This window comes from Neltuma alba, unplaced genomic scaffold, assembly GCF_004799145.2.
Source record: "Neltuma alba isolate B1F8T4 unplaced genomic scaffold, ASM479914v2 tig00011088_pilon, whole genome shotgun sequence".
In the NCBI taxonomy this organism is placed as follows: Eukaryota; Viridiplantae; Streptophyta; class Magnoliopsida; order Fabales; family Fabaceae; genus Neltuma; species Neltuma alba.
In genome coordinates this window covers 331,679-353,044 of record NW_021635829.1, presented here as the reverse complement: position 1 = coordinate 353,044, position 21,366 = coordinate 331,679, and the positions used below count along the sequence as shown (strand labels likewise).

At 32.2% G+C, this 21,366-nt stretch overlaps 2 protein-coding genes across 2 annotated transcripts; one reads left to right on the top strand and one right to left on the bottom strand.

Moving 5' to 3' along the window:
• Positions 1-1,606: 1,606 nt before the first annotated feature.
• On the bottom strand, positions 1,607-5,181 carry LOC114761204 (E3 ubiquitin-protein ligase RNF4). The gene is made up of 6 exons (XM_028950533.1): positions 4,949-5,181; positions 3,539-3,792; positions 3,387-3,441; positions 3,162-3,277; positions 2,521-2,736; positions 1,607-1,991 (listed from the first exon to the last, which is right to left on the bottom strand). The coding sequence occupies exons 2-5, from the start codon at positions 3,773-3,775 to the stop codon at positions 2,527-2,529; spliced, it is 618 nt and encodes a 205-aa protein (XP_028806366.1). The 5' UTR covers positions 3,776-3,792; positions 4,949-5,181; the 3' UTR covers positions 1,607-1,991; positions 2,521-2,526.
• A 13,762-nt stretch (positions 5,182-18,943) lies between these two features.
• Positions 18,944-20,964, top strand: LOC114761198 (zinc finger BED domain-containing protein RICESLEEPER 2-like). Its single transcript, XM_028950526.1, has 2 exons — positions 18,944-19,202; positions 20,219-20,964. Exons 1-2 carry the CDS (start codon positions 18,944-18,946, stop codon positions 20,962-20,964), a joined length of 1,005 nt encoding a protein of 334 aa, XP_028806359.1.
• Positions 20,965-21,366: the final 402 nt, after the last annotated feature.

Genomic DNA, 21,366 nt, shown 5'->3' with positions numbered 1-21,366 from the left:
ACGTGATTGTCTTCTAGTACGAGTCTAACTCAAATTTGGACTACAAAAATCTAACGGCTTTTTGGAGTCGCGATGATGTAATATAACTGTGATAAAATGGAAATGACACTTATGTCCAACATTCATAAGTGAAAAATGAGTTTTGGTACAACGTGCAAAGTTGTTAAAATATATTATTTAAAATATAAAATACCAAAATACACTTATTTAGAACTAAGAGCTTACCGATCAAAGATCAAAAGTAACAAGCATGCCTCTTTTACTTTTTCATATATTGTGAGCATCAAAATGACAACAGTCCTATTTGTCATCATGTTTAAAATTACTTATAAATACATTTTATGTAATTCGAGACAAAACTCATCTAATATATTTATCTCATATTTCGTAAATCACAATTAAAAAGTTATTTATAAGTTATTATAAGTGAGCCCTACGTCATCTACAGAAATTACGATAATATGGGATGCCCAGGTTGGCTTACCCAATCTGAGGTTTACTTGCTACAAATTAAAGTCTTCTTAGTTCCCAATTGCTAAAGAAATAAAAAGGGACGCCTTCCTTGGTCATTGGAAAATTAAAAAAAAAAAAAAAACATTTGTTTCACTGATTCAAGGATTTTGTAAATCCTCGGGCAGCATCTTAAAACTTGCTCGCATAATTTGCATCAACTTTTTTCCGTAGTTTTCCTCACTGCTTTTACCAGAATCTTGCAACTCAACCTTCACTTGTTTATCACCTTCAAGCAATGGAGAAATGGAAAACAACCAGGCATTGCCTATAGAATCCAAGAGAATGATATTTAATAATCTGATTATTGTTAACAATTTAGATATATTTGTTATTGCCTAGTTAGTGAAGTGAGGGAGAAAAGATGAATCAACTACTTGAATGCTTATAGGTTAATGATCTGAAGAGCAAAATGCCATTTGGGTCTTGAAAGATACTTGTTCTATGATTTAGTCTTCATTTTTTGCCAATGTTTATGGGTTGAGTCCCAGTTTGGGGTGAACTGAATTAATAGGAAAGGAAAATCAGAATGCATGACATGGTAAAGGAAAATCCACAGCCAAACTCACAAACCCGGATTCAGGGCTATTGGGATCCAATGGAAGATCATTACGATTTATTTTTCCTTTGACCCTTCCACAGGATGGATAGTACAGAGTCAGAACTTCTGACGATGAAATCTTTAGCCTCTGAGATATTTTGGAAAAATCATATGGTACTCAGAAGTTTGGGCGAGATCGGAAGCATAGTTAAAGAGAACATACTGTGAATGAGGCGGCCGGTGAAACAGAGCTTTAGCCTCAGCCCATTTTGAGACCGTGAAAGAGAAATCTCTGTATCTTTAGCTGCTGAAATATAATGGCTGGACGATGCTGACGTTCGTATAATTGCTTTCAGGTAATTGTTGCATCATTCTAATAATTTCAAAGGTTATTTCTTTCGGCCCATCTTAACGGCTTAATTTAAGAAATGGTTTTTTTGTTTTCTTTCAAGTACTCCCCTTTTCCCTCAAAATGGATCAGATAGTTCCCTTTTGGCATTTATTTTAGCTTTTATTTAAAAAAAAAAAAAAAACAGGAGTTTACAAAAATCAAAAACCAAAAAAGCTTAATCTTCTCGAGACTTCATATCAAGAATGAGCAGAGTGTACTAAATCTGCAGCATACATATTGGCAAACAGTGCCACTTATCAAGTAGATGATATAAATCATGAGGTCTTTTAACATCATATACATAAATCCTCTGGGGGCACGACTACATGAGACAGAACTAATGCTCAAGAAAAACTGAGCCAAAATTAAATATCAACCTACAAGATTCCCGTGAGTTAATTATACTACTCAAAAGGCAGAACAGAAAATAAAATAGATCCCAACGCAACTGCCACTAAGAGTCTAATATCATAAAAAAGACTGCACAGCAACTTCCTCCAAAGTTTCGTTTGGTTTCCTCCACTCCTGATTCTCCTCCTAAAATCCAGTCTGTAAGAAGAACCATAATGCAAAAGAAAATGCCATTTAGTCAACAGAAAAAACACTGACCAAGTAAAGTACTTTCAGAAATGTCATCAAGGACAAGTGAAAATTGTCCGAGCCAAATATAAGAACTAACATTTCTTTTCTTTTTTCAGGTCTGAAAAAACTAATATTTTTCTTCTTGTTTGGAGGACATTTGATATACGAAATGAACCACTATTTTATTTTAGCTCATCCAAAGAAAGCATGACTCAAATTATTCATCTTATTGATCCTTTTAGATCCGCGCCACTAATAAGCCCCATGTCTATTTGACGACCCACATATAGGAAGTCAATTAAGTTTTTCCTGAGCCTCCTTCCATAAAACAGTCTTTGATGGAAGCAGAAAGAAGCAATTTCCAGTCAAAATCATGAGGCAGAAAGCCAGAAACTACTAGCTGCATCTTTTGAATTTAGTACTTGTTAGTTTCCTCTATAAATCAGGTAAAGAAACTAATTCGACTAACTTATATAAACAATGCGTATGGTCATACCTTGCTTCAACTAGTTGATGGTAGAAACACCCTGATGAGCTCTTTTGCAGTAACCTTTTTCCTACACGTAGGGCATTTACCCTGAGCATTTATAGCAGCCTTGATGCAACTCTTACAGAATATATGACCACACCTTGTTGACACTTCCTCTACAAATGGGCCCATACATATTGGACAGCTAAAGACAGGCTCCATTGGAGGTTTAGGTTTCTCCCACTGCCAAAACGGATATTCAAGTCAGCAAATTCAATAATATAAATATCTCTACACATATTGGGACATAGGGGATGGCAAAATGGAAGAAAATGAGGACTATTAGTCCAAAAGAGAACACAGAAGTTAAGATACAAAAAGATAGAAAGGTGAAGGAGTAAATTAAGACGTTTATGATGAAGGGCAGGAGAGAGCAGTGTATAAAAAGCCTAGCTGAGAGCATGGAATGCAGAGAACTTTGAGTGTGGTTTTGGGTTGAGAGGGCCAACCTCTCAAAAGTTAGCAAATATCTTGTGTTCTGTTCTTGAAGTGTATGATGTAGTATTGTGTGTGTGTCTGTTTGGTGGTAAAGGACTTAGAGTCCTCTTGTTATCCATGATCTTTGCGTTAGTGTATGAAACATGACATGTTCTAAAACATTTTGTTACCTCAGAGCTGCCACTGCCTTCCAAGTTTATACATACATCAGAATTAGGAATTGTTTGGTTTGAAGAATCTCTTCTGCAATTGTTGGTAGCATTTTCATTTATCCAACTCCGGTAATCTGCAAAAATCATGAATGAAAGGGAACGAGTTAACCAGCACAAGTCACAGGGAAGAAGATAACAAAAATTTTACCAGGAAAAAGACAGAGGAATGGAACAATATGTTACCTAAATCCACATCAACTACAGTCCTCCCACGGTTCCTTCTTGAATTGTTTTTAGCCTAAATTGAATGAGAATTGCATAAATAAGGCTAGCCCTCAAAATCAAATAACAAATGACATCATCAAATCAACAGTGAATCTAAGGGAGAGGTATACTTCAGCAAAAGCACTTGCTGTACATTCAATTACATCATCATCGATGGCCTCCACATCAATAGGCTGTACAACTTGTGGCTGCTGGACGGCTTGAACTAACTGAGGTTCTGGTGGAATCGAAGGTCCCTCTTGCTCCCGGTTCTCACCAGGCGGAGCTCTATTAAGATCCAAATCCAAACCAGCCTTCCTTCGTCGGTAACTTCTGAGAGAACGCTCCCTAACAGAACGAGTACTCATCTTGAGTACTGATATTACTGCACCCAAAGCGAACAACCCATATCACATAAAATTATATTATGCACAACAACCAATAAAAGGAGTCGTGTCTGGGCTCCTAAAAGAGCTAAAATTTACTTGGCAGACGATAATGGAGGGAAAAATTAAACAAAATTACAAAGTGATGATTCGGATAATTGAAGAAGACATAATAGCCATAACAGACTTGAGTTCCAGCAGAATTAGCATGCTGAAACATTTTCTTGATTAAGATATAGAACTAACTAAATTGCTAGGGTAAAAGCTTGAGATTGACATAAGCCATGAATAAAGAAGGAAAACAGTTACTAACTATCCTGGCCCTCAAAAAGTAGGTAAAAGGGGTAAATCGTTGCCCAGTTATCCAAGGGGGGAAAAAAAGTTAAACGAACAGATTCGCAACCTAGTAAAAATAAATAATTTTATCATAAAAGAAAAAGAGAAGTTCTGGTGTCTGACGTCTGATATCTAGAATTTTTGGTTTACAATTTTCAGCAGCTAGGGTAAGAAAAACCGCAGCTTTGTAGCAAATTCATCTGTACATTTTTCTTGTGAATACTCTGAAATCAGCATCGAATCATCGCAATGAATAGATCAATTACTCATCCAGAAAGCTAGAAACACAGTACATTTATCAGGTACCCATGTTCAACAACCAGAAACTTTAGTTGAGGGAAGAACATTAATAAGTTAACCACGGAATGCGAAAGCCACTGGTCACAAAAGAACCATAACCAAGCCTTCAGAAATAGTACCCAATGAACCCAACCAACCCACTTCAACAATCCAAGCATACATTTTCTATGACGTGAAGCATTCAAACAAAATAGAAAATCGCTTTGGCCAAAAAAAAAACACAAAAAAAAAAAAAACACACACACACACACACACACAAAATACAGGGAAAAGACACTACTTGCTGAGCATCATGTGCGAAAATCGGATCACCACGAATCAAAGTCAACAACAATAAAAAAAAAAAAAAAGATAATAAAGTTGGACAAGAAAAGCATTATTTTCAGCGCCGATGTCCAGAAATGAGAAAGAAAACTACAAACAAAGCCGAAAATCAAAACCCACAAAGCGAAACAGGGTCTAGGCAACTCAAACAAAACCAAAGACCAGAAAAAGGTCAGAAGTGAGAAAAAAACGTACCTTCAATCGGAGCTCCGAATCACGAAATGGGACGAACAAGAAGGAGAATCTGAACTAATCTCAGTTTTAGGGTTCACAGCATCAAGAACAGCTGAGCAAGCCTTCTAAATAGTACGAAGGAGAATGAATGGGATGAAAGGAAGAGATGTGATGTTGTGTCGCGCAGTGTTGGGAGCAGAACGGAGTTAGGGACAATGCGCAAGGAAGTCGGTGAATGTTGTCCACGTGGCGCATCCTCTGTGGTTCCATGCACGCGTGAAGATGAAAGCATCGCTATGATTCGGTACTTCTCGCACGAACGAACGAATCATTTGAATTTTTGGAAGCTATTCATCTTCTTGGAGGCCTTCACCCATCGGGATCGTGGGTCCAAGAGGGAGGTAACGGAACGGAATTTTTTTTCAAGAGAAATTACACCCATGACCCAAATCTTCAAATATTTTACCTTCTGACATCTTCAAAACTTCTGAATTAAGATTATAACAGGTGGCCTGATGATTGGCAATAATTTTTTCAAAAAACACTAATTAATAATTTGTAATAACTTGAGCGTAATATTTTTAAGATTTGGGTCACAAATGTAATTATTTTAATATTAATAAATCAAATTATTTTATTAGAATTTCTATCTTTTTCTTTTTTCTTTTTCTTTTGCTTTTTACAGGCAATTTCAAGATTTCATCCTTCTTATAATTTGGTTTTTCTTAGAAAGAATCTAGATTAATAAAATACTTGGATAGAATCCAAACTATGATTTTAAAAGTGCTTTTACGGTATACAAGTAAATATATAGATGAGTTTATCTCGATTTATGAAAAAGTGTTTTTCAAAAGTATTTCTAATATTACCCAAACACACCTAATATAGGTATTTATTTTTGGAGATTGAAAAAATATAACAGAAAGGGATGAATTCGTTGGCGAAAAGAAAAATGGAAGGGATGAATTAATTCGGATATCTAATTTTGAGATACTATTGAAAATATAATAATTAATTTTTAAAAATAAATATAATAATTATTAAAAAGAAATATGATAAATAATGGATATATTAATTCTAAAATTAAATTATATAATTATCATGATTTGATAAAAATATAACTTCATTATTTCTCACCTTGCATGTTTCTATATAACTGTTTTTAAATTAAATAAAATCACGATATATGTTCTTTTTTTTTTTTTTGCCAAAGTTTTTCTAATTTGATCATTGATAAATGATTAGATTGATCTTTTCGATATTCTCGTCCTCATCCCATCGTCATCTAATATGATATCCTCACCGTTTAGGGAACAAATTTTAATATTACAAATCCCGATGGCTCATTTTGATGACTAGAGAATTTTATTAATGGGGAAGAAAATTGTAGAGATTTATTTCCCATTGATTGATGGAAATTTGAGAAGTTATAGTGATATCACCATGATTTATGATCATGTGAACGGAAAGTTTTGATGATATAATTATAATATGAACAAGAATAAGAATTAATTCTTTTATTTGCCAGAAGTAGTATTTTTTTGGTACACTAATAGTAGTATTTTATTAAAATAAACTAAAAATTAATATCATAAAGGTTTAGGGGGAAAAAAAAAGACCAAATGAACCAAAAAGGGGCCAAAAGCCCAAAACCCAAACAATACAAAAAAGCTGGTTTAAATGACTTATAAATAATTTTTTGGGAAAATGACTAAAAAATAACTGTTAAAATTTGAAATAACAAAATGGGCATGCAAATAACTGAAATCACCAAATGGCTATGAGGTATGAATCTAGAATTTTGACAATTCAATAGAAAGACTAAAATGCCCCTGACACGTATTTGGAGCCAATTTCACTACTCTGGTAATGATAATGACAACATTTATAATGTGAATTACAATTTTCGTAATGAGAGTTACCATCTCGATATTATCATCTGCAACTTGTTTCTTTCAAACCTAAATAACATGCATTTGGAACCAATTTCACTAAGTTGGTAACGATAATAACAACATTTGTAATGTGAATTACAACTTTTTTAATGAGAGTTACCATCTCGCTATTGCCGTTTGTAACTCGTTTCTTTTAAACCCAAGTAACATGTATTTGGAACCAATTTCACTACCAGATAATGATAATGATAATATTTATAATATGAATTACAACTTTCGTAATCAGAGTTACTATGTCGCTATTGCCATTTACAACTCATTTCTTTCAAACCCAAGTAACATGTATTTGGAGCCAATTGCACTACCCTGATAATGATAATGACAATATTTGTAATGTGAATTACAACTTTTGTATTGAAAGTTACTACCTGCTCATGTGTTCAGAGAGGTTCAAGGATATTTTAGTCTTTATACCGAATTATCAAAATTCCAAATTGATACCTCAGGCCCATTTGGTGATTTCAGTTATTTGCATGATCATTTTGTCATTTCAAATTTCAACAATTATTTTTTAATATTTTTTTTCTAATTTTTTAAAAATAATTTATGAAATATAAAATGAATATGTTAGAGAAGTTTTATAACGATTTATATAAAATGTGCTTATAAATAATTTTAAAATGGGGCCAAAGGTGAATGCAACCATATCACCATCATAGACTCTTACCCACATAAATGGCTATTGTTGCTGGTTAGAAAGGCAAAGAAAGTCCGATAAAGCCGCCTGGAAAGTGCAATCATCTTTATTAAAGCCGGAAAAACGGGCCGAGCCCATCAGGTCGGCCCGTTTAGACAATGAAATTATGAGGGTCGGGCTTGATATTTTTCCCTTCAAATGGGAAATAAGCCCTGGAGGGCTGGCTCTGGAGGGCCGAGGGCTTAAAAGGGCCGGCCCTAGAGGGTCGCGGACCGGCCCATTCAAGCCCTTTTATAATTTTTTTGTTTTTTAAATTTTTTTATATAATTCTAATGTTATTAATTTTTTATATTGTTAATAATATTTCAAATATTGAGTTATTATTATCATTTTAAAATTAAATTTAGATTTTGACAATAATTTATCCAATTAAATTTTTTAAAAATGGGTTAATTTGAACTTTAATAATGATTTGATTTATATTATATACGTTGATATTTTTAAACTATATATATATTTGATAATAGAGTGTTTTTATACTTATATAACTTGTGATTCTATAATTTGAATTAGAAATTCATGAGTTTCAACAATAATGTTTCTCACATTAAAGTAAAATAATAACTAGATTGCAAAATTTAAAAGTAAAATTCCTATAAAGAAGAAAAACTTGATATTTTTGTTATGAAATAAAAGCATACTTATGAAGAAGAGTAATTAATTATAGTAATGATGAACTTTCAAAAGATTAATAATAGTGTTTATTTATTACACAATTGCACTATAGATAAAACTTTTCGATGTTGTTATCTTGTTAATGAATGTTTTAGATGTTCTTGGATATTGATGGATATTTATATATGATGATATTTTATATTTGTGACTTAATTTTATTCATATTTATGTCTTTTATTAATAATTTCATTGGTTTATTTTTATTTTTTATAAAAAATATGATAAATATAAAAAATAGTATTTTTTTCTTAAACGGGTCAAAAGCCCGCAGGCCGGCCCTGAGCCTTGTAGCTTAAGGGCCGGGCCTAGCAAATTGGAGTATTTTTGAAATTTTAGCCCTGGAGGACCGGCCCTTTTAAGCCCGCCAACCCTGAAGGGCCGGCCCTAATTTCCACCTCTAATCTTTATGTAACTTCTTTTTAATTATAATTAATTATTTTTATTTAAAAAATATATGCCACTTGCCTTAGAATGATAATACTAGAAAACTACACTTACAAAGAATCATAATTTAGAACATTTGACAGAGAATGAAAGATTTTAATAGGATTGGCCAAATCTCAATAAACAAAAAACGATTGCCATCTACAATTTCAAGTTGCCCTGTCTCTATGTGTTTTTTTTTGTTTTTATGTAACTATGGTTCTAAATCATGTGTGTGTTGTAGAGTGGCACAAATGCCACCCCAAGCACACTCTACGTCTTCCAACATTTCAAGATAGTAAATTTGATTTTTTTTTAATATATTAAAGAAAAGGCATGCGAGACTTGGAACAATTTAGTGAGCTTATGATCATGATCCCGATGAATTTAGTCTTCTTTGAAAAAATTAAGCAGGATGGTATGGGTCTCATGAAAACTCGAAGAATGAATATGCATGGGAAATTTTCATTAAAGGATAGCAACATAATTTTCATTCACCCCAAGCAATTCTAAAACTTTACTGCAAACTCTTAGGGTCAAAATGAAATTAAATCAAGAAGCAAAACGATTAGGTTACTCTTAATATTTGAGAAAGAAGAGAAAAAGGTCTGCTAGGACTTTACTTTTATAGTCTCACGATAGAATACAAATTTCCTCTACCGCATAGAAATTGGTTCGCGTTCTCCATGTTCTATTCTCTTAGCATACTCAATTCGCATTCTCTATTCTCTAATAATCGCTGTAGTTATATTTGTTGGCATTATCTCGTGTTCTCCATGCTCATTTGTGTTCTCTCACTAGAAATCTTGTCTCTCCACAATGTTCTTGCTACTCTATACTCATGAGCACTTTTCTTCTCTGTATTCTTTTCACACTTGGTCAATTAAAATCTCGATCGTCTCCCATTTTTGTCAATAATGTGCCATTAGCCCATTGTATGTATATTGTATGCTCCCTTTCATGTAGAGTATATAGTTCCATTGTAGCCTTCTCAAATTGATGTTGACATTGCAATTATTTTCATGAAGATGCATGAACTATGATGTAGTTATTGTCTATATATGAAGTCCATCTTTACTAATTTTTTTCACAAGCATTGTTTCATTCCCTAGAAGTGCATTTTCCACAAGGAAAAGTGATTCTTTAACAAAACTCAATTTATGAAGGAAACCTGTAGCACATGGATAACCAATACCATAGCTTCTCTTACCTCCATATATTTCTATTGGACCGATTTTAAAGAATCAAAGGGTACTTTCAATTTATTGGATTATGTGAATGTTGAGAGAGTTGAGGTTTAAGGTTGGAACTTTAACTTTTCAATTCGATTTTGTTCACTCTTTTCAATTGGTCATTAATACTTGTTAGTAATTACAGTCACTGCTATGTTATTATCAGTGCCTTTTTGTGCTTTATGTAATATACTCTGTTTTATAATTTTTGGTTTTTATGAGTATTGTTGAGGCATGTCCTTGGTATTAATAATTAAAGTAAAAGAAATTAATTGCTCGTGTAACGAGTGAAGTTAGGAAATTTACACTACGAATTAGTTGTATTTACAAGTTGATTGTAGTAAGTTCATATTTATTAGTGTAACACGTAAAGTTAGGCAATTTACAACACCAATTAGTATATTTACAAGGTAATGGTAGCATAATCATGTTTACAGGTATAACAATCGAAATTAGGCAATTTACAAAAATCTTAATGTATTTACAAGTTGATTGTAGCAATTTCATGTTTATTGGTGTAATAACTGAAGTTATGCATTATTTTGAGTTTTAAATGTTCTACATATGTGAAGCTAACCATGGCACTTATTGTTGTGCCATTGGTACAACTGACTTCATTAAGGTCAGAGCTGTTGTGATGGCTTATTACTCACAAATGTGAGTCAAATTAAATACTATTGCAAAACTACTTGAACAAATGAAGACATAGTGAAAAAGGAAGCGATGACTTATAGATTTATATGTTTCAATTGAAAATCTAGCTTAAGCTACTTCACAATGTGTAAAAATTTGTATTAAGACATTATGATTTGGAGTACTTTGTTATTTATTTGAGTGATATGAAGTAGTTTGTGCACATGGAATTTTTGACATCTCAATTTTATAGAATCATTTGTTGTGATTGTGAAAATTAGAAACTTGTGAAGCGACTATTCAAACTTGTTCATCCCAATAATTGGACTAAGTAAAATTACAACAAAAATACGATGATTCACAACAACGATAAGGGATTTTACAACTAAGCTAATATATCAAAACTAAACTAAGCACATTCACAATTAGAGGATAGAAATTTACAATAAACATTGGGTCATAACAAAGATAAGTTAGTTTACAATTAAACATAGGTATTAGCAATTAAACTAATTGAATTCACAACTAGTACTAGACAAAAGTGATGAATTTACAACCATTGGTAATAAATGAGGGAGTTAGCATTCATAAGTAAAATAGAAGAATTTACAACCAAGGCAAGGGTATTTACAAGAGGGATACTGAAATTTACAGCCGAAATAAGGCTATTTATAAGTGAAGCTACAATTGGCAATAAGTGAGGTATTCAAATATTCCCTTCCGACATAAAAGATGCAAAATAATTGCTTTTGCTATCACTGGTCATATATCATTTATTACTACAAATTACTAATATGTCAATTTCAATTACCTACCAAAAATTAAATAGAGTATAAATTTACAAGTGAAATTTGTGAATTTACAACACAAATACAAATTTTTAGAGCACAAAATTACTATTTTTCTAAACAACTAGAAAGAACAATAGTGTGTTGAAGAAAGGGAAGAAGAAGTTGGGAACCATTTTAGAGTTATCTCAATATGCAGTGAACAGAGACTATTCCACCACTAAAAACTAACAAAAAATGCAATGGCACCTTTGTAAATGTATGAGCAATTATCTCACCTTATGCATCTATGTTGATATAAATAGCTTATTTGACTTGCAAATGGGTGTACTCCTCTTATGAACTAATATATTTTGATTGCTAATTAGCATATTCCAATTGTGAATAATAGCTATTAAACTTATAAATTATATTCCACCTGTGAATTTAGTCAGTCCGATAAACTTACAAATGATTGTATTTGTCTTGTTAGTTGACATATTGTGATTGCAAATTGGTATATTCCAATTATGAATGATAGCTTCCAAACTTGTAAATTATATTTCATTTGTGAATTTAATTAATGCACTTGTAAATGGTCATATTTATCTTGTTAATCAATGTATTTTAATTGCCAATCGGCATATTCCAATTGTCAATAATAGCTCCCATGCTTTTAGTTATGAACGTATTAGTTTAGTTGTAGAGACACTTATCTTTATTATCAGTCATCATGTTTCTGTTGTAAATTCTTGTATTGCTATTGTTAATGATTGCTTCACAAACTTCTAATTTATACAATTTCATCCAGTGATTATATAAAATTGAGATGTCAAAAATTCTCTATACATAAATTAGTCCATGTCACCAAAATAAATAACAAAGTTTTCCAACTCAAAATGCCTTAATAAAAATTTATACACATTGTGAAGTGACTTAAATCTCATTTTCAATTGAAATATATGAATTTATAGATCTTGTTCTCTCCTCCCCACTGTGCCTCCTTTATTTTGTATGCCTCCTTGTCAGTGTCATCCATTTTTTTCCCATTCTTTTGCAGTAGCTCTTGTAATTGCTCCCATCCTATACATCTCCCCTTTTGTTCCCAAAAATGAATTATTTCTATCTAGTAACTTCTATATTACTGTTGATAATCTTCATAAGGCTTTGCACAATATGATTATGTCCTTAATTAGTACACTAAACAATACATCAAAATCTATAGCATGCAACTCTCACCTAAAAAAAAAAAAAAAATCTATAGCATGCAACTTCACTTGTTACATGATCTCCAAACTTGTAAATGCACTAATTGTTATTGTAAATTTCTTAACTTCACTTGTTACATGAACATACATGAAATTGCTATAATAAACCTGTAAATGCATTAATTCTTGTTATAAATTCCTTAACTTTAATTGTTACACCAATAAACATCAAGTTGCTACAATCAACTTGAAATGCACTCATATTTGTTGTAAATTGCCTAACTTTAGCTGTCATGCCAGTAAACATCAACTTTTTACAATCAACATGTAAATGTACTAGTTTTATGGTGTGAATTAACTAATCTCAGTTATCACACCAATAAACATAAAATTACTTCTATTACCTTGTGAATACACTAATTCTTGTAACTTTTCTAACTCCAATTGTCACACTAGTAACCATTACAATAAACATGTAAATGTACTAATTCTTGTTGTGAATTAACTAACTTCAGTTATCTTATAACTATGCTAATTATTGTTGTAAATTACCTAATCTCAGTTGTTATTCCAACAACCATGAAATTCCTACCATTTACTTGTTAGTGCACTAAGTTTTGGTGTAAATTTCTTAACTTCATTTGTTAAATTTCTTAATTTCAACTATTCAAACCAAAGACATACACCAACAAACTCATAAAAACCATACATCACAATGAATAGTATCAACAACACTCATAAATTCCATAAGTTTGCCTTCTACAATCAAATCAGAGACACACACCAACAATACTCAATAACCAAACAGAAAGAGGGAACAAAACAACATTAAAAAAAAAATAAAGCTCTAAACTTTGACCCAATTTCAAGAAGATGACGACCAACGAGAACAATGATTGAAGCATTTCCATCCTAAATCTAAAACACAATTAATAACAATTGACTTTCCGTATTGAGATTGAAGACTCACCTTTTAGTTTCTCAAATTTATCGACTTCCTTGTGTACACTAGCAACCATTGACTCACAACCAATGAGAAGAACAATTGAGCATCCAAGGGTGTGTTTGGATTAGCGGTGGTAGAAGTAACTTTTTTCTAATCTGACTTTTACAGAAGTTAGATTGGTTAAAAGTCAGATAGTGTAATGTGATTTATGCTTGGATTGATTTTGGTAAAAAAAGTCAGTTTGAGAAACTAGAGATTAATTGAAAAGTAAGTTAGGATATAAACGACTGAAAATGGCATTAATTTTATTAAATAACAAAATTACAAAAAAAAAATTTAACTAAATCATAAAACTAATTAAAATAAAATACAGTAAGCATTTTTTTTAGGTTCATTAATTATGTTATTTTATTTTTTTGCCTAAATGTCCAGATTTATTTTTGGAAAAATCCCAAAAAAATTATTGTTGAATTTTAAAATTCTAAAGCAGTATTGGTTACCACACTCGTAAAGGAAATGACTATACTCAAAAAGTAAATGACAACACATATTTGTAGTAATTCCTTATTTGGAATTTTTGAAATTCACCAATTTGTTTTTAGGATTCTCCCTTTATTTTTTTATTGAATAAAATGACAGCTTTTAATTCTCTCTCTCCAGGCTATCTTTTTCCAAATATTTCCCAAAACAATATGTATAAATCAGGAAAAAAAAGAAAGAAAGACAGTAATGACAGTAGGTGAAAATGTCAAATGATGCTCTATCGTGACGCTCTATACAAAACACAACAAAAAGTAACTTCTACTCTATCTTGCGATGGGGAATAAAGTAACTTGTAAACTATCGCTGTGCCAAATAGAACAAAAGTGTCTAAAGTGGCTTTTAGAATGAAATAAGTCAGTTTGGAGCCTTCTAACGCGATCCCAAACACACTCTAAGTCTATGGAGAATCTTAAGAGAATGTTGATGACAGCCGTAGGGGAACGCTAGTTACCAGCTTGTGAGAGCAGCGTCGATGATAGAGCTAAAGTTTGGATTCTGTCATCAGATTGTGAAAGTAAAGCCCTAGCAAACTGTTTTCTTTTCTTTTTCTAACATTAAGGTCCTATTTGGTAGGAAGCATTGAAAATTAGAGATAAGGATTGGGATTGGGATTAAAAAAATATTAAAAGAGTGATTATCATAAGAGATTGCTTGTTATATGGGATTAGCCAAACAAATATATATAGGATTAGGGAATACCATGGGGGAAAGTGGTATTCGCCAATCCTACCTTTATGGGTTTGGCTAATCCTATGTAATAAGCAATTACTCATGCTAAATACTATTTTAATGACCTTTCTCAATTACAATCTCAATCCCTATCTTTCATTTTCAATGCTTTGTACTAAACAGAATCTAAGGGTAACCTAGTCTTTTTGCTTCTCAATTTAGTTTCATTTTGACTCCAAGAGTTTATAGTGAAGTTTCAGAATTGTTTGAGGGGTAAATGAAAATTATGTTGCTATAGCAGTCCTTTAATAAAACTTTCCCTATTATTTATGACTTATTACCTCCTATTGTTAATAAAAGAGTTAGGTAATTAATTTGTCAATATTAAAGAAACTACTTACACTATTTATAATAAATAAGTTATTTCTTTTCTAAAATGTTTTTGTTAATTATGTGACAAATAGTTGTTATCTTCCCCAAAATATCTTTGCTAATTATATGTATTAACTAAAACTACTATTTGATGGAACATTTAACATGTGTAACTACTACAAGGACTACTTTGAAAAAAAAAGATTTATACGAGAGACAAAATAAATTAGGGTATTATATTTAGGACCATATTAAATGTCCAACTAGCTCTTATATTAAGTATTGGAGGTAGAAACAAGGACAAGATAATTAAACTAAAAAATAACTTCATTTAGGTGGTTCTGTTGTGTATATATAAAGGCACCAAACATTGCAAAATGCACTTAGCTATAAAAAGTTGAACTGACTAATTTTGTTTGTCCTTCCAAAAGCCATATGTTAACATACCCCACACAAAGAAAGTAGCTCTCAACCCATCACCTTGAGAAAACGCACAATCAATATTAATTTTAACAGGCAATACCTAATGGAGGAATCCATTTGGCATTTCACTTTTGAACAAAGGTTTATACTAAGAAGATAAACCAGCATCAAGTAAGTTCCAAGACAGCCAAGATTTAAGATTAGAAACATGTGATTCATCAAGAGCGCAAGAGAAAAAACCACCTAAAGTAATTGATGAACAATTTCAGCATTCCTTTAGCAGAATTAACATAATTCTGCCACGTTGCAAAAAAATTTTTGGCAAGTTCACCAATTTTGGCAAAGCCTTTGATAAAACTCTCCATACAAGGATTTTAACTTTGCAGGGACTCTTTAGTTTTCAGACTTGCTTCCACAGTTCACATGAATAAGAACTAGAAGATTCATGTCTATTTTGCCATTCTAGTCAACTTGGACTTTGTCACTCTATATATAACCTTCTTTAATAATATGGCAACACCTATATAAATTAAGAACTGGTAATATAGGTTGAACTTGTCACAACCTCCAAAAGGTGGGTGCTTGGATTGAAAAAAATAAGGACCGTTTTGGATGCGATCATTCTCAACCCACACCTGCCAACTCACATCTTACTATGGGCTAGAGCACTTTTTTAAAATTATTTTTTAATTTTTATTTTCATTTTAATGGGAAAATTTTTTATTATTTTCACTCAATTTATATATAAATTTGTATTTTGTTGATTCTAAATTTGATTTCTTATTTTTCTTATTGATTTAACATTTTTATACGAATGAAATAACTATTAAAAATGAATTATATGTTTATATTTCAAGCTTTAAAATTAATTTAATTATATAATTATATGAAAACATAAAAAAAAAAGTTAGTCCATAAAAGTTTGTAATTTAATTTAAAAATTAAAAATATACATGTAAAAATGCAAAAAAAATAAAAATAAAAAAACATGGAGATTAGATGGCCAATCGGCCAACCCATCACTTAGTGGGGTGGCTGGCTAAATTTAAGCCCACCAAAAGATGATCTTTTTATGATCGGTCCTAGGAGTAAAAATATGCCAGGCCCCTATTAGGGGGCCTACAGCCTGGCCTAGTTAAGGCCTAGCCTGTTTATTAAAAAGGCTAGGCCAAGGCCTATTTAAAGGACTCATTGTGTGAATAGGTCAGGCTTATTTTGTTAAAGCCTGGCTTTGTAAGCCTTCAGGCCTGGCCTATTTAGGCATAAAAAAATATAATTATATTTGTATGAGATATACATCAAGGAGGAAAAAACGGACCGGACCGACTGGTTCAACTGGAAAACCGATGAACTGGTTGCCAATCTGGTCTGGTTTGCAGAAAAAATCAGACCTACTGTGAACTGGTGGGGAACCAGTCCAACCGATAAAAACCGGTTGGGCGGTTCACCTGGTTTAATTTTTTTGGTTACCTAGCCACACAAAACGACGTCGTTGAGCATTAAAAAACAAAACTCTTTCTTCCTCCCTCATTCAAGCCCCCATCTCAAGCTTTTGGTCCTCCTCCCCTATTTCTGAACATCGAGGTCCTCCCCCCCCAATCACTAAGATCTCTTCCACTTTCTCCCAGTCAAAGACTCTTGCTGTGAACCCCAGCAAAATCCATAACATCACCTCATCACTGACAATGGCACTCCCTTCTCCGTGGCTCTGTTCGTTGCTCACATTGCTTCGCCTTCACCGATCTTCTTCGCCTTCACTATTCACCTTCGTAGCTCTGCTTCGCCTTCACCGTTCACCTTCGTAGCTCTGTTTTGCCTTTGCCGTTCACCTTTGCAACTTTGCTTCGCCTTCGTCGTTCACCTTCCAGCTCTACTTCGCCTTCACTGTTCACCTTCGGTTCAGGGTATTGAGTTGTAGCCTTGTGGGTAAGCTCAACACCTTTCCTTTTTAGCTGGGTTGTTTTTTTTTAAGATCAAAGAGCTGCTTCTCTATGTGCTGTCGTGAGATTTCAGATTTGAGAAGAGAGGATAGTGTTGTTGTTGAAATAATCAAATAAATTAAGATTGTTGTTGTTGAAATAAATCAAGAGTGTTGTTGCTGAAGTAAATCAAATAATATAGTTGTTGATTGACTTGATCCTTTAGATTAATTTTGTACAGAGGAGAAGCTATTGTTCTGCATTATAATTTTAATTATACTGTGAGCTTACATTATGCAGATTTTACTACTTTTGATTCCTTTAGGTTATGCTGCCAATGATCTTAATGATGATTTTGATTTTCCATATTGATGAAGATATGTATTTTGTTAATGTTCATTTTGTATAATTAAACATTTAAAATACTTTTGTAGGTTCTTATATTTCCTTCAGTGATTATTACTTATGAATGTTGTTCCATTTTAATGTTGTGAATTAAATTTTATTATTTTATTGTGACCAGTCTGACCTTGGTTTGACTAGGGTCCGACCAGTGACTCTTAACCCACTGCCTTGACTACTTTAGTTCCTGGTCCAGTTTTTTGGTCCTTGATATATATACAATATTTATTTTTTTATTCTTATTTTCTAATGTATAGATATAACTATAATTAGTGAATTACAATAATAACGTTGTCCATTGGAATTTTGATGACTCCTTTCTATGAAAATTCAACCTAATTTGGAAACCTAGTCGTCGATCTATTGCTTCGTGCTCCGTTGCTTTGTTCAATCTATCTTGCAAATACTTTCTGCCATTTTCTCAACTAGTCATCATCAGTCTATCACTAACTATTATTTGCTCTCTCCACTGTGATAGGTAACACTTGTACTTTAAGTAACTTTTATATTTTTTTAGTAAGCATTCCAAGTCTCTTTATCAAAGCTTCATTCTGCATGTTTTGAATATATAATATATGGTGATGAATAGAGACAAACCTATTAGAGAAAGCAAAAAGTAGAAAGTGGTCCCCTACGATTTGGTTTGCTTTATTTGAAACTTGTTTATTTTGTTGATTATTTTATTTGAATGATGACAAACCAAACAATTGAAAGTGGTCCCCTACTCCTCTTAGAGTTGCTTTTTCAAAGTTCTCTTATATTAGCACACGTTAGTTTGTTCTTCTATTTTTACTTATATTATTTAGAAGTTATTTATGTTTTGATTATTTTATTTGATTGAAGAGTAGTAGAGTACCCGTTGGAACTTTTTTCCCCAAAAATAGAACACTTTTTCTTGATATAGAGAGTGGCAACAATAAAGCTTCTTATTTCTTAGCAGAACACTTGAAATGGTACTAGTTTACAAACAGATTATTTTTCATGCTTTTATAACTATTATACCAAGCTTGGTAATAATAAGCCTCTTTAGATGAGAAATAAAGCATGAATATGATTTTTTATTTTTTTTGTTTTGATTATTTCTTTTATTTATTTGTTTATTTTGTTGGAATATGGTATTTTTATTATTTTTATATAGGATAAGTTCTTGAAATGGATAGCGGCAACAATACAATTGAATCCACTCCTCTTCAACCTCAAAGTGCCCAATCTGAACCACAAATTAGCAGACATGTTACATCTCCTTCAAGTAATGCAATAGAAAATAACAATATTACCTCTCAACAAGTAGCAACTGCGGGTAAAGAAACATCTATCATCGCTAAGAAGTGGAGAAAAACTTCAGAAGTATGGAAAGATTTTGAAGAAGTTCAACTTGCAGATGGAGTCAAGAAAGCAATGTGCTTGTACTGTAAAGAAAAAGCTAGCTACTAGTAGAAGGGGAGCTAATACTAGTAATCTCAAGAGGCATTTAGAAATATGCTTGCAACGAAAGCTGTTTGTCTCTCGACAAAATAAGCAAATCACCATATCATTTCGCCAATCAAGTGAATCAGGAATTAATCCTTTTATTATTCCTGGTAGTAAATACTCTAATGAAAAGATGAGAGAAATTTTTGTTACAGCTGTCATGGCTTTTGAATATACAAATCCAAAGTTTAGAAAAGTCAGTCGTAAGACAACATGAAGTGATTGTCTCAAATTGTATGAGGCTGAAAAGAATATTTTGAAAAATAGAAGAATGTGAGCAAGGTTAGTATTACAACAGACATGTGGAAGTCAAGTCACCAAGTAGCTGAATACATAGTTGTTACTGGTCACTTTGTTGATGCTTTGCATAATCTTCAAAAGAGAGTTTTGAGTTTTATCAAAGTGCCTACTCCGAGATGAAGAGTAGATATAGCAAATGCAATTTTTAAATGTTTGAGATCATGGGGTATTGAGAATAAAATATTCTCAGTTTCTGTTGATAATGCCAGTTATAATGATTCTTGCTTGAGAAATTTGAAGGAAAATTTGTCATTAAGCAATAAGTTAGTTTTGGATGGATAACTATTTCATGTTAGATGTTGTGCATATATTTTAAATTTGTTGGTGCAAGATGGCCTAAATACCATTAAAGATATTATTTATAAAGTTCTTGAAAGTGTCAAATTCATAAATGCTTCATATGCAAAGCTAAAATCTTTTTGTGAAGTTGTAGAGTTAAAGGGTTTGAAAGAAAGAAAACTCATTCTTGATTATCCTATAAGGTGGAACTCTACATTCTTGATGTTGACAACAACAATGAAATTCAAGCATGCCTTTTCAGCCTACAATGAAAAAGAGCATATTATACTTATGCACCAGATCCTGAGTATTGGGAAAAGATTGAGAAGGTTTTTCACCTGTTAAAAGTTTTCAATGATACCACTCATGTCATTTCAGGTAGTGAATACCCTACTGCTAATTTTTATCTTGCTGAGGTTCATAGGGTGAAACGAGTGATTGATGAGGCAACAGATTCTCCTGACTTGTTCATGAATGAGATGGCAATACCTATGAAAGAAAAATTTGACAAGTATTGGGATGAATGCAATTTGTTGATGGTTATTGCAAGTATTTTGGACCCAAGAATCAAATTTGATGCTATTGAGATAAGTTTCCCCCTAATATATAAACTAGAAAGTGAGGCTACACAGAATGTGGAAAAAGTAAAAAAGGCATTAGAGGAGTTATATCTTGAGTATATGGAATTGTGTAAGAAAGAGTCATCTTCTACATCTGGTGAAGTGAATATTGATGGCATTGCCTTGACAGATACTACTGTACAACAAAAAGATAAAGGAATGCAACAAATGTTGAACATGATTCATCAAAGGCATTCGGTTCCTCCTATAAAATCAAAATTGGAAACTTATCTTGCTGATGATCCTTACATTCCTTCTTCTGATTCTTCATCATTTTGTGCCTTAGAGTGGTGGAAGAACAATAGAACAAAATTTAAAGTTTTATCCAGGATGGCAACTGATATATTAGCTGTCCCTATCTCAACTGTAGCATTGAAGTCCACATTTAGTGCTGGGGGAAAAGTGATTGATGAATATCATGCTAGACTGAATGAAGAATCCATTAAAATTCTTTTATGTGGAGGGGACTGGCTTCGTCACAAATATGGGTTGAAAAGGAAATGAAAGACATGAATATAATGTTACATAATTTATTTTTATTTTATATCATGTTAGTTGGATTTTGTGTTGTACTAATTATTTAATTTAAATTAATTTGCTTATTATGCAGGAGCCATCTAAACAAGAGGATATTATATTGAGACCTTGATGTTGATGTTATTTGTTTAATTTTCATTTCATGGTCATACTGTTATCTCATAATATTTTGATACATTGCGTTATTAGTATTGAATTCCAGCGAGATGATTTTTTGTATTAAAAATTAGGTTTTATTTTAATTATGTGTAGGTTTTAAGCACAAGATGAGATCCTAATATTGATATTATTGTGTTATTCAATTTCTGTTTCATGCTCATGCTACTATTTTGTAATGTTTTAATATATTGTATTATCCATGTTAAATTC